The sequence below is a fragment of the Chrysemys picta genome, chromosome 22, assembly GCF_011386835.1.
Source record: "Chrysemys picta bellii isolate R12L10 chromosome 22, ASM1138683v2, whole genome shotgun sequence".
In the NCBI taxonomy this organism is placed as follows: domain Eukaryota; kingdom Metazoa; phylum Chordata; order Testudines; family Emydidae; genus Chrysemys; species Chrysemys picta.
The window spans coordinates 19,902,325-19,916,730 of NC_088812.1; the positions used below are offsets into that span (position 1 = coordinate 19,902,325).

The 14,406-nt window shown below is 50.4% G+C and overlaps 2 protein-coding genes across 10 annotated transcripts in view; both read left to right on the plus strand.

The window, feature by feature from the left end:
* PDE1B (phosphodiesterase 1B) overlaps window positions 1–14,406 on the plus strand; it is a 147,745-nt gene that overhangs the window by 99,571 nt on the left and 33,768 nt on the right. The window lies entirely within an intron of this gene.
* LOC135977080 (myb/SANT-like DNA-binding domain-containing protein 2) lies at window positions 4,510–7,257 on the plus strand. The gene is made up of 2 exons (XM_065576069.1): window positions 4,510–5,242; window positions 6,625–7,257. The coding sequence occupies exons 1-2, from the start codon at window positions 4,714–4,716 to the stop codon at window positions 7,149–7,151; spliced, it is 1,056 nt and encodes a 351-aa protein (XP_065432141.1). The 5' UTR covers window positions 4,510–4,713; the 3' UTR covers window positions 7,152–7,257.

Sequence of the window (14,406 nt, forward strand, 5' to 3'; positions counted from 1 at the left end):
GTGTGTGTGTGGGGGGCAGGGTGCAGTGAAAGAGGTGGCCCCCACCCAACATTGGAAAGATACCGGCACAAATTGCAATGGTTAAACAGGAGATTCTGCATGTGGGAGGGAAGATCGTAACCCTGGGAAGTCAAATCCACCATCCACAGAGTGAGTTGCTGCAGCAACTGTTGGGGATAGGGAGTTGTGGGGGAGAGAGAGAGAGAGTTCAGATTTAACCCGTAGGAGGCCCGTTTCCTCCAGAATGCCAGCCCAGTGGACTCCCAGGAGGAGGCATTGCGCTCATACTGCACAATGGGGGGTCTCGTTTTTAGAGTCTGTCCCCTACAGACTGACTCTCCCCATGCTTTGCTGGGCTCAAGCAGAGTCAGAGACGCACAATGAGAGCAGGCAGTGGGAGGAAAGGGGTGATTATTTACACCTGTGATTTGGGACGCAACAGTGAGTCTGTGTGTGTGGGGGGGGGAGGGGCATTATTCCACAGGCTGCACAGGGACGGCTTGTGCCATCCTCTGCTGGTTTTTATGGACGCAGCACAAGGGGGCCAGTCCGAGATGGCGAGAGAGGAGCATGGAGTGGGGCAAGGTCCTGAGGCCTTGGGCAGTTCTAAACTCCAGAGAGTCACTCTGTAGGGCTGTATCAGGCGTAGCACACTCCCAGGCCGATAAACGTTAGTGAACTCAATCTCACAACACTCTTGTGCAGTGGGTGAGGCTCTTCACCCTTATTTTACACCTGGGGAAACTGAGGCACAGAGACTTGTCTGTGGAGCCACACTGACACTATGATGGAGCTGCAAAGAGAACCCAGGAGTCCAGACACTCAAGCCAGCACCTGAACTACTAAACCCCAAAAGCCTTTAGCCTGGTAAATTCCATTAATCTCAAGAGTCCTCATAGAAAAGTTTGTAACACAAGATACTTGACAAGTGTCAGATCCTGAGAATCCCAAGGGCTCCATGGTATGAGTATGGCTGCCTCACGTGGGGCAGCTAAAGGAGCTCTGCTTTAGCTCCATGTCAGGGGCCTGTGCTACCTCTACAGGCAGTCACAGGTTCAGTCCTGTGGTGTGGTGGAATACACAGCTGTGGTCAAGCACCCAGCGCTAGGGCTGCTGGGTAGCCAAGATGAATGGCAGGAAAAGTGTTTCACAAACAACTTTGCAATAGAATTTTGCTCCCTCTTTGTTCCCTGCCTGGGAACACCCCCAATTTTATGAATGTCGGTGAAAGCCAGTTGGGGGCCCAGAACCAAGAGCAGATTAATTTCACCATGAGATCCATTTACCAATGACAAAAACATAATCCTGGGTAAGAGCAGCTCAGAGAGGGAGTGTTAAAGCACTGGGCTGGGTTGGGTTCAAATCCCAGCTCTGCAGGAGGCAGATCGAGTGAGTCACGTAATCTTCTTGTGCCTCAGTGCCTCAGCTGTAAAATGGGGATAATAATCTGTCCTCTGCTTTGCTTTGTCTCTCTGAGGCAGGGACTGTCTCTCGCTGGGTCTGTGCAGTTCCTGTTGTGACAGGGCCTTTAGGATGGAAGGTGATCTGAGTAAGAAAGATTAGTGTGTCCAGTCAGGGAATGGGAACAGCAGGAATGTAGGCGCCTAAAGATACAGCTTAGGCACTTCGCGTTTCTTACAAACGCTTCTGAGCTAGTTAGGTACCTAAGTCCCCTGGAAAGTCATTAGTCAAGCACCCAACTCGCCTAGGGATTTTGATAGTGCACCTCTCTGCATCTTGAGGCACCTATGTATCTTGGTACATTGGGCCCCATGTGGGTAGCTCAGCTGACTAACTGCCCTGGAAACATGTTGTTGAGACAGTTTTCCATAAGGAAACACTGCTGTGATGAACCCACCGGTTCTCACAAAATCATATTGAGTCTGATGAAATTTTCCATGAAAAAAAAGTGTCAAAACAAAAAATTTTCTGCAACACAACCTGCGAACTTCTGTTTCATGGAAAATGCTGCAAATATTTGGGTTGGGTCCAAAATGGAATGAAGACAATCTTCGAAGTGTTGAAATTTCCCATGAAATGGACTGTCAGGCAGCTTCCACTCATGGAGTGATGCCAAGCAAGCTTCCACTCATGAGAAACGCCCTGGGGTTAGAATTGCTGAGTGCTTCCTGTGAGCCCAGAAATGTCTCAGAACTGCAGATGAAGCATGAGCAGAGTTGGGGGGCTGACTACATGGGTCTTTGGTTGGCAAGCAGCCGGGGCACAGGGCGGGTCCCACAGCAGGAGCATCTCAGAGACAAGAGTGTTCTCTTGCAAATTGTCTCCTTGAGTTTGCCCTTGCTCCTGGCTTTGAAAGCTGATGATGTTTTTCTTCTTCCTCCGCTTTGCCTCTCAGCAGCCACCTTCCTGGCTAATTGAAAAGATAGTTGGGCAAGATTATAGTGTTGCTGTTTAAATTGCCCAGGAGGGGAGGCTGAATCGACAGCCAGTGAGGGATATTTTCAGGCCAGCGAGTCTAGATCACAGGGCTGTCAAGTTGAAATGTGGTCATTCAAGCAGCATCACCCGCGTCCCCGCCTCCGTGAGCAGTGGGACACCGCTGGCCCAGGTTGTTTATTCGCATGCATGGGTGCCTGGCTGGCAGGGGTGCTAATGCACCCCCAGCTCCACTAATATTTGCTCCTCTCTGCATGTGCAGAGGGTTAATCCAGGCAGAATTAGACACTGCCTTGAAGACACAGAGAGCCATTAAGGGACACTCCAGATGTGGGCTGTCCACACACCCAGAGGTGTTTGGATCCAGGGGTTTATCATTGGCCCTGGAGGAGCAAAGCTAGTTCCTCACTCAGTCCCCTAAAAGAGCCAGGGAGCAAATTCATAACTTTGCTAGACACTACAAATCCTGGACTGACTAGAGACACTGGATTTATGGCATATTACAACAATCTATAACCCACTAATACCCCCACCCCGCGTGACTGGAGAGGTGATAACAGGCCACTTCACCTTGAATGATCTCTTGAAATATGTGTTAACTACTTGTGCTAAACAATCTGTTCCATCTTGTATTTAGCTGTGCCACTCTGGGCACGTTTCCCCTCCCTGAAGAAGAGCTCTGTGCAGCTCGAAAGCTTCTCTCTCACCAACAGAAGTTGGGGCAATAAAAGATATTACCTCCCCCACCTTGTCTCTCAAGGAGCTCAGTCTATTTAGTTTAAGGAAGAGAAGGTTAAGGGGTGACGTGATTACAGTCTATAAGTACCTAAATGGGGAACAATATGTAATAATGGGCTCTTCAATCTAGCAGAGAAAGGTTTAACACAATTCCTATGCATAGAAGTTGAAGCTTACCTAGGGCCGTGGAGAAGTCTCCATCACTGGCAATTTTTAAATCCAGCTGGGCCCCAGGGATTATTTTGGGTTTCAGAGTAGCAGCCATGTTAGTCTGTATCCACTTCTCAGCAATCGTGCTGCGTGACTCACGGTCAAGCTGCCAGCTCAGACCAGGACAAACCACATTCAGCATTGCGCCAGTGAATGTGACGGTGATGCCTGGTGGGGCTGCAGGTGGCCAGATCCCCCCGGCTACCCCTCCTTCAGGTTGATCCCATTTTCATATTGTAAAACTAGGGTGCCACATGTGTGTGTGTTTGTGTGGGTGTGTTTGTGTGTATCAAGGGAAGTGTTTTGCTTGGACACAGGAAGCTAGTTAGAGCTGGGCAGAGGGAGGCTCCCCCACCCCCTTCAGGAAGGAAAACTGGGACACTTGCTTGTACTGCAAACATGGATCCCTGCTGTCAACCCCTTCACTGCTCATTCCTAGTCCCAACCTTCCCTCTACAATCCAGCTCTTACACCACCATCCCCCCCTGCTCTCCCATATCTGCCCTCATTCCCCAATTGACTCCACTCCTCCCTGTCACTCCCCCTACTCCCGGCTCAGAATCCCACAGGGTGCCTCACCCCTCTGCATCCCAGCCCCTGCTGGCTCAGACACATCCCCCTTCCATGCACACACCTAGCCCCCCAGGCTCTGAAATGGGGCAGAGGTATTCTGAGCATGGTGGCCCTGTGCTCTGAGCCCTGTCTAAAGCTGCAGCTTCCACCACTGGGGAATCTTAGGTAGGGCTGAATTCTCCTACTGTAGACCCATCAGGCATAGGCACCGAATCTGTGGGTGCTCCGGGGCTGGACACAAGTACCCGAGACACAAGCTGTACCCGAGACCACTCAGAGCAGCACCTGGGGGTGAGATCAATCTAGCCATCCACTGTGGTATTGTTCTTATTTGTTATCTGTATGGTGGTAGCGCCTACGAGCCCAGCACCACCTGACAGATATGGCCCCTACCTCTAAGAGTTTACAGTCAAAGGCCTGGTCTACACTACGACTTTAATTCGGATTTAGCAGCGTTAAATCGAATTAACCCTGCACCCGTCCACACAATGAAGCCATTTAATTCGAAATAAAGGGCTCTTTAAATCGATTTCTGTACTCCACCCCGACGATCGGAGTAGTGCCAAAATCGATTTTATCATTTTGAATTAGGGTTAGTGTGGCCGCAATTCGATGGTATTGGCCTCTGGGAGCTATCCCACAGTGCACCATTGTGACCGCTCTGCACAGCAATCTGAACTCGGATGCACTGGCCAGGTAGACAGGAAAAGCCCCGCGAACATTTGAATTTCATTTCCTGTTTGCCCAGCGTGGAGAGCACAGGTGACCACAGATAGCTCATCAGCACAGGTAACCATGCAGGCCGATAATCGAAAAAGAGCACCAGCATGGACCGTACGGGAGGTACTGGATCTGATCGCTATATGGGGAGAGGATTCAGTGCTAGCAGAACTTCGTTCAAAAAGACAAAATGCAAAAACTTTTGAAAAAATCTCCAAGGGCATGATGGAGAGAGGCCACAATAGGGACTCAGATCAGTGCCGCGTGAAAGTCAAGGAGCTCAGACAAGCCTATCAAAAAACAAAGGAGGCAAACAGTCGGTCCGGGTCAGAGCCGCGGACATGCCGCTTCTACGACAAGCTGCATGCAGTTCTAGGGGGAGCCGCCACCACTACCCCACCTCTGACCATGGATTCCGAGGTGGGGATAATCTCATCAGCTACACCTGAGGATTCTGCGGACGGGGAAGAGGAGGAGGAGGATGAGCTTGCGGAGAGCACCCAGCACTCCGTTCTCCCCAACATCCAGGATCTTTTTCTCAGCCTGACTGAAGTACCCTCCCAACCCAGTATCCAAGACCACGACCCCATGGAAGGGACCTCAGGTGAGTTTACCTTTTAAAATATAAAACTTGTTTTAAAAGCAAGGGTTTTTAATGATTACTTTGCCCTGAGGACTTGGGATGCATTCGCAGCCAGTACAGCTACTGGAAAAGTCTGTTAACGTGTCTGGGGATGGAGCGGAAATCCTCCAGGGACATCTCCATGAAGCTCTCCTGGAGGTACTCCAAAAGCCTTGCCACAAGGTTTCTGGGCAGTGCAGCCTTATTCTGTCCTCCATGGTAGGACACTTGACCGCGCCATGCTTGCAGCAAGTAATCTGGTATCATTGCATGACAAAGCCCGGCAGCGTATGGTCCCGGTGTTTGCTGGCATTCAAGCAACATCCGTTCTTTATCTCTCTGTGTAATCCTCAGGAGAGTGATATCGCTCATGGTAACCTGGTTGAAATACGGGAATTTAATTAAGGGGACAGAGGTGGCAGTTCCTACTGGGCTGTTTGCCTGTGGCTGAAAAGAAATCCTTCCCTGCAGTTAGCCAAGCGCAGGGAGGGGGGAATTGGCCCAGAGCTTTTCACCAGGGCCGGCTTTAGGCCGATTCAGCCCCGGCCCGGTCCCCACGGCGCGGCTCTGGCCCAGCCCCGGCCCGGTCCCCGTGGTGCGGCTCCGGCCCGGCCCTGGCCCGGTCCCCGCGGCGCGGCGCGGCGCAGCTCCAGGTCGGACCCAAGCCCGGTCCCCGCAGCGCGGCTCCGGCCTGGCCCCGGCCCGGCCCCCGCGGCGTGGCTCCGGGTCGGACCCAAGCCCGGCAACCCCAGCCGGAGCGCAGCTTGATTCCTGGGGGCGGGGCTTGTAGCAAGCCCCGCTCCCAGGAATCGGGCCCCGCTCTTGCTAAAGCCGGCCCTGCTTTTCACGTTTGGCTAGCAGGGATCTTCCCTGATACCAGCCACGCGGTGGGGGGAGGGGTAAAGCGATCATCCCAGAAAATTCATGGCGGGGTGGGGGGTGTTAGTTTGGTTCCTGCAGGGATCTTCCCTGATACCAGCCATGCGGCGGGGGGAGGGATAAAGCGATCATCCAGAGAATTGGATGAGGGGGGTGGTTAGTTTGTTTTCTGCTGTTGAATGTTAACAGGAAAACCGCAGCACTCAACGGGCTTTGCTTGGTATGTGGGAAAGGAGGGCGCAGAAGCCGAAAGACAATGGCTTACCATGGCCGCATGCAAGCCGAATTCTGTTGCCCGGACCTGCGTCTGTGATCTCTAACAGCAAAGCGACAGGCACTCAATATTAAGAGGCAAAATGCGACCTTGCACAGAAATCACATGTGCTATGTAATGTGAATAGTGTTGGTCACCGTGAAAGAGTATAAGCATTGTTCTGCAAAATGTATCTTTTAAAAAAATTCTCTCCTTTTTTCCCTCCCTCCAGCAGCTGCAAATTCTTCAAGCCTCCCTCCTCCATCCCGAAGGTTATCACAGGTAAGGCGTCGGAAAAAGAAGACGCGAGACGAGATGTTCGCAGAAATCATGGAATCCACCCGCAGTGACAGAGCTCATCTGCATGAGTGGAAGGACACGGTTTCAAAGTATAGGAAAGAAGCCAGTGAACGTGAGGACAGGAGGGACCAATGTGAGGACAGGAGGGACCAACGTGAGGAGAGGAGAGACGCTCGAGATGAGAGGCGGCGGCAGGAAGATCAGAGGAGGCAGGATGCAACGCTGGGGCTGCTGCGTGAGCAAACAGACATGCTCCGGCATCTGGTGGAGCTTCAGGAATGGCAGCAGGATAACAGAGTGCCGCTACAGCCACTGTATAACTCCCCTCCCCCCTCACCATGTTCCATAGCCTCCTCACCCAGACGTGTAAGAACGCGGGGGGGGAGGGAGGGGAAGCTCCGTACATCTTCCCATTCCACCCCAGTAGACAGCCCAAGCAAAAGGCTGTCATTTTTTTAACCTTTTTTTAGTGGCCTTTTCCTTCCCACCGATCCTCCTCCAAAACCCCACCCGGGTTCCCTCCCTCTTTTTATAATCTAATAATAAAGAATAAATGATTTTTAAACGATAGTGACTTTATTTGGTTTGAAAGCAAGCTGGGAGAAGGGGGAGGGTGGGTTCCTTACAGCGAATGAGTCAATAAACGGGGTGGGTTTTCATGAAGGAGAAACAAACAGATATTTCACACTGTAGCCTGGCCAGTCATGAAACTGGTTTTCAAAGCTTCTCTGATGCACAGCGCTTCCTGGTGTGCTCTTCTAATCGCCCTGGTATCTGGCTGCGCGTAATCAGCAGCCAGGCGCTTTGCCTCAGCCTCCCACCCCACCATAAAGGTCTCGCCCTTACTTTCACAGAGATTGTGGAGCACACAGCAAGCAGAAATAACAATGGGGAGATTGGTTTGGCTGAGGTCTAAGCGAGTCAGTAACGATCGCCAGCGACCTTTTAAATGGCCAAATGCACATTCTACCACCATTCTGCATTTGCTCAGCCTGTAGTTGAACAGCTCCTGACTCCTGTCCAGGCTGCCTGTGTATGGCTTCATGAGCCATGGCATTAAGGGGTAGGCTGGGTCCCCAAGAATAACTATTGGCATTTCAACATCCCCAACGGTTATTTTCTGGTCCGGAAAGTAAGTCCCTTGCTGCAGCCCTTTAAACAGAGTAGTGTTCCTGAAGACGCGAGCGTCATGAACCCTTCCTGGCCAGCCCACATTGATGTTGGTGAAACGTCCCTTGTGATCCACAAGTGCTTGCAGCACCATTGAAAAGTACCCCTTGCGGTTTATGTATTGGGTACCCTGGTGCTCCGGTGCCAAGATAGGGATATGGGTTCCACCTATCGCCCCACCACAGTTATGGAATCCCATTGCAGCAAAGCCATCCACTATGACCTGCACATTTCCCAGAGTCACTACCTTTCGTAGCAGCACCTGAGTGATTGCTTTGGCTACTTGCATCACAGCAGCCCCCAGAGTAGATTTGCCCACTCCAAATTGATTCCCGACTGACCGGTAGCTGTCTGGCGTTGCAAGCTTCCACAGGGCTATCGCCACTCGCTTCTCAACTGTGAGGGCTGCTCTCATCTTGGTATTCTGGCATTTCAGGGCAGGGGACAGCAAGTCACAAAGTTCCATGAAAGTGCCCTTATGCATGCGAAAGTTCCACAGCCACTGGGAATCATCCCACACCTGCAACACTATGCGGTCCCACCAGTCTGTGCTTGTTTCCCTTGCCCAGAATCGGCGTTCTATGGATAGAACCTGCCCCATTAACAACATGATCTCCAAAGCACCAGTGACCGCGGTTTGACAGAATTCTGTGTCCGTGTCCATGTCCTCATCACGCTTGTCGCTGCGCTGCCGCCGCCACTGCCTCCTCGCCTCATTTTTCTGGTCCTGGCTCAGCATAAACTCCACGAGAATGCGCGAGGTGTTTACAATGTTCATGACTGCTGTCTTGAGCTGAGCGGGCTCCATGCTTGCCGTGGTATGGAGTCTGCAGTGTTCACCCAGGAAAAAAGGCGCGAAATGGTTGTCTGCCGTCTGTTGCTTTCATGCAGGGAGGGAGGGAGGGGTGAGGCTGTACCCAAAACCACCTGCGACAATGTTTTTTGTCCCATCAGGCACTGGGATCTCAACCCAGAATTCCAATGGGCGGGGAGACTGTGGGAACTATGGGATAGCTATGGGATAGCTACCCACAGTGCAACGCTCCAGAAATCGATGCTAGCCCCGGAACATGGACGCACACTGCCGAATTAATGTGCTTAGTGTGGCTGCATACATTCGACTTTATACAATCTGTTTCCCAAATTCGAATTATATAGATTCGGATTAATCCCATAGTGTAGACATACCCTAAGACAAGACACAACAGGTGGATACAGAGAGGCAGACGGGGAGCATAAGGGAACAATGAGAGGATCCTGGTAAGCATGACAGTCTGTGGTCGCAGCCTACCAGCTGCGTAGCCGTTGTCAAGGTTTTTGCAGGCATTGTGGCAGAGAGGGGTTTGGAGGAGGGGTTGGAAAGACAATGCAGATGATGCACATTTCACATATGTGACTAGCTTGTGGAACTCCCTGCCACAGGAAGTCATGAGGCCAAGAACTTAGCAAGATTCAAACAGGGATTGGACATTTCTAGAATAACAAAACTATTCCAGGTTATCATCATTAATGACGACAAACATTCTGGAAGGGCAATTAAACCACTTGCTTTAGGGCTTCAGCTGATCGCTAGCTATTAGAGACTAGGATGAAACCTTAATGGGGGGCAGATTATCCGCCATCTGCCACTGCGAGGTCCTCACACCTTTCTCTGCAGCATCTGGTGCAGGGCCTGTTGGAGTCAGGACATTGGAATAACCCAGCTGGACTCTGGAGTCTGATCCCATATGGCAGTTCCCGTGTTCCAGGGGTGAGTGAGATGCACCATAGCAATCTCACGCTCTCTGTGAGGCATTTCAGTGATGCCTGTGGCCACAGTTTCTAAGCCAAGACCATCAAGGTAGGGAGGATCTCTAACTCCATTTACATCTCTGATCGATGGACATTTTTCCCCACTGAGCAGCCTGGGATGCTGTCTGGATGGCAGCAGAATTTCCTGCTCTGGGCCTGCAGGCTGGCAGAGAAGCAGTAACATTGCTTGGCACTAAACAGCCCTTCTCTTTGCTCCTGTAATTGTTTTATGAGCTTGTTTAATTCCAATCATCCTGGTTAAGCCGCGCAGGGCTGCCCTCTGTTCCCGGAGAGGCCTTGCTGGCTGCTAGGAGTCTGCAGCGCTGGGGAGATTACTGAGACCTGGACACTTCTCCCATTTGTGAATTCTGTGTGGGCAGACCTGGATCCTTGTGATTCTGTTCATTGTGGGTTACCCAAGTGTGATGGGTTGGGTCACAGAAACCAACTTGGGACTGCCACCTGATGTGCTGAGACTACCTCTGAGCCCGTTTTCCCCGCCAGCTTGGGACTTCAGTACCCTGTCTTGTTGAGCTAGACACGCTAGCCTGCTACAAACACAGACCCAGGTCTGAACCACGTCCCCCCAAAACTGCAGACTTAACTGAAAACAGCTTAAGAAGTGCTCCTGTCTCTAGCACCCAGACACTCAGCTCCCAATGGGATCCAAACCCCAAATAAATCCATTTTACTCTGTATAAAGCTTATACAGGGTAAATTCATAAATTGTCCGCCCTCTATAACATTGATAGGATCCTCAAGGAATCAATTCTGAAGCACTTAGAAGAGAGGAAAGTGATCAGGAACAGTCAGCATGGATTCACCAAGGGCAAGTCTTACCTGACTAACCTAATTGCCTTCTATGAGGCGATAACTGACTCTGTGGATGAGGGGAAAGCAGTGGATGTGTTATTCCTTGACTTTAGCAAAGCTTTTGATTCAGTCTCCCACAGTATTCTTGCCAGCAAGTTAAAAAGTATGGATTGGATGAATGGATTATAAGGTGGATAGAAAGCTGGCTAGATCGTCGGGCTCAACGGGTAGAGATCAATGGCTCCATGTCTAGTTGGCAGCCGGTATCAAGCAGAGTGCCCCAAGGGTCAGTCCTGGGACCAGTTTTGTTCAATATCATCATTAATGATCTGGAGGATGGCGTAGACTGCACCCTCAGCAAGTTTGCAGATGACACTAAACTGGGAGGAGTGGTTGATACGCTGGAGGGTAGTGGGGTAGGGATAGGATACAGCGGGACCTAGACAAATTAGAGGATTGGGCCAAAAGAAACCTGATGAGGTTCAACAAGGACAAGTGCAGAGTCCTGCACTTAGGACGGAAGAATCCCATGCACTGCTACAGACTAGGGACCGAATGGCTAGGCAGCAGTTCTGCAGAAAAGGACCGAGGGGTTACAGTGGACGAGAAGCTGGATATGAGTCAACAGTGTGCCCTTGTTGCCAGGAAGGCTAACAGCATTTTGGGCTGTGTAAGTAGGGGCATTGCCAGCAGATCGAGGGACATGATCGTTCCCCTATATTCGATATTGGTGAGGCCTCATCTGGAGTACTACACACTACAAGAAGGATGTGGAAAAATGAGAAAGAGTCCAGCGGAGGGTAACAAAAATGATTAGGGGGCTGGAGCACATGACTTATGAGGAGAGGCTGAGAGAACTGGAATTGTTTAGTCTGCAGAAGAGAAGAATGAGGGGGGGATTTGATGGCTGCTTTCAACTACCTGAAAGGGGGTTCCAAAGAGGATGGATCTAGACTGTTCTCAGTGGTACCAGATGACAGAACAAGGAGTAATGGTCTCAAGTTGCAGTGGGGGAGGTTTAGGTTGGATATTAGGAAAAACTTTTTCACTAGTAGGGTAGTGAAGCACTGGAATGGGTTACCTAGGGAGGTGGTGGAATCTCCTTCCTTAGAAGTTTTTAAGGTCAGGCTTGACAAAGCCCTGGCTGGGATGCTTTAGTTGGGAATTGGTCCTGCTTTGAGCAAGGGGTTGGACTAGATGACCTCCTGAGGTCCCTTTCAACCCTGATAGTCTATGATAGAGATATATGCACAACTGTTTGCTCCCCCATGTATTTGTCAATAACTCTGGGTTCAATAATAAGCAAAAAGTGATTTTATTAAGTAAAAAAAGTAGTATTTAAGTGGTTCCAAGTAATAACAGACAGAACAAAGTAAGTTACCCAGCAAAATAAAACAAAAACATGCAAGTCTAAGCTAATACAGTAGGAAACTGAATACAGATAAATCTCACCCTCAGAGATGTTCCAATAAGTTTCTTTCAGAGACTAGACTCCTTTCTAGTCTGGGTGCAATCCTTTCCCCTGATACAGTCCTTGTTCCAGCTCAGGTGGTAGCTAGGGGATTTCTTATGACTGTGGCCCCCTTTGTTCTGTTTCACCCCCTATATAACTTTGGCACAAGGCAGGAATCTTTTGTCTCTTTGGGTCGCCACCCCTGCTTCTAAATGGAAAAGCACCAGGTTTAAGATGGATTCCAGTACCAGGTGACATGGTCACATAATCCTGTAAGACCCCAAGCCTTCATTCTTCCCGGCCTGACTCACAGGAAAGCTTGCAAGTAAACAGAGCCATCTACAGTCAATTGTCCTAGTTGATGGGAGCCATCAAGATTCTAAACCACCATTAATGGCGCACACTTTGCATAACTACAATAGGACCTCGGAGTTATATTTTATATTCCTAGTTTGAGATACAAGAATGATTCATTCATCCAAATAGGATGACCACACTCGGTAGATTATAAGCTTTGTAATGATACCTTACAAGAGACCTTTTGCATGAAGCATATTCCAGTTACATTATATTCACACTCATTAGCATATTTTCATAAAAGCATATGGAATGCAATGTCACACCGACCCCGGCCCCCTGTGGGTGGCAGCTCCAGGCAGGGCCGGCCCGAGACGAAATGGTGCTCCAAGCAAGTAGCATCTTCCGCCCCCCCCCCCCCCCCATTTGGTAAACTTTTGAATACCTTATTTCTTATTGCATTTGTAGCCCATTTCATGACTTTGATGCACAATTCGCATGCATGATTGATCCCTCTCATATAAGATGATACATTTGAACACTAGGAGCTTTAAATCTGTACTTATTCATGCGATATATAAGCATATAAAAGCAAGAAAAATGTCGTTCTCAAAGTCTGGAAGGTTCCACGAGGTTCTACAAACGTCCGGAACATTCTAGGAGATTAGTGGAAAAGGAATCCACATAGGAAATACCTGAAACATTTTACCTCAGACATTCTATTTTCCCTTTTGTCGCTAACAACAAAAACAGCCCCCCAAGCCCAGTGCCCCCCAAGTCCAGCACGCCAGGCGGTCACCTAGGTCTCCTGTCCCTAAATCCAGCCCTAGCTCCAGGCCTTGGCACCATGTAACCCGGAGGACTCAAGTGATGTTCAGGCCTCTGCCCAGGTGTCACGGGGGTTGCTTCACTCATGGCTGAGGCGCTTCCTTGTGGCTCATCCAGGGATTAGCTCACCACTGGTTTGACGCGGCGTCTTGCGGCTTCTCCGCCCCTAGTCCCAATCTCTCACTCTGCGGCATTAAAAGTCCCATTGGCGGTGCTGCCCAGCTAAAGCAGGCTAGTCGCTACCTGTTCTGACACTGTGCTGCGCCCCAGAAGTGACCAGCAGCAGGTTCGACTCCTTGGCAGGGCAGCCATGGGACTCCGCACACTACCCCCACCCCCAGCACTGGCTCTGAATGGTGTTCGGTTTTCTGGAATTAGAAAGTTGGCAACCCTACCGCGGAGGGAAATCACAGAGGTGTCGAGATGACTGTGTGAATGCAGTGCAGCTGGTTCTGGGTACTCCACGAAGCTTTTGTTCTGCATAGTCTGAGCTTGTCCTCATGGAACCATTGCTGTCACCCTGAGCAGACAAGGAACCGGACAAGCCCCTTCCCCTGCAGTGGGACCGAGAGCGATGCGGCTGGCCTCCCCATCTTCCCTTATGCAAGGCCCTGGGGGCAACGTAGGGCCAGATTTTGAAAGGTATTTAGATGTCTAAAGATGCAGGTAGGTGCCTAATAGGGTTTTCAAAAGTGTTTTTTATTTCAGTGGGAGCTAGGCACCTAGGCACTTCTGCAAACCCACTCGGAGACCCCTGCATCTGTAGGCAAATAAATACCTTTAAAAAATCTGTCTTTGCTGTCTGAGATCAGACACCCCTCCCTGTGTACGCACACAGCCATCGACATGCGCACACACACACCTGCCAGCAGCCTGGGGCCTTGCAAATCACGAGGCCAGCCCTGCCAAAGTCATGAAGAGCCATTGTCATTTCTTCCTCTCGGCTGTCATGCAGAAGCGGCTGTAGTTCAGTGCTGGGTGAAGTATTTTCTGTCTGGAATTTGCAGTGATTGTGCAAAATGCCTGTGGGACTCTGGGTGAAAGACACTATGGGCCATATTTTCAAAAGTGCTCAGCACCCAGCAGCTCCCATGGTTCCCAGTTGGGCAGGGGCAGGGGAATTCTCCATTGCTTTCAGTCAGAGCTTCTGGCTCATTTCGAGCCTAACGAGAACGCCACGCCTTTGACATGTAATGGAATGTAAATAAGTATTTCGGTAATTATTGTGATTGCTATTGTAATAGGTGACATGGCAACAGCGAGGCTGGAGAAGCAGACTGACTTCTAGCTGCCCTCAACTAGCAAGAGGCTGTTAGGGTGGCAGATATCCTGCTCCCTCAGAAACATCTGTCTCACCCATCA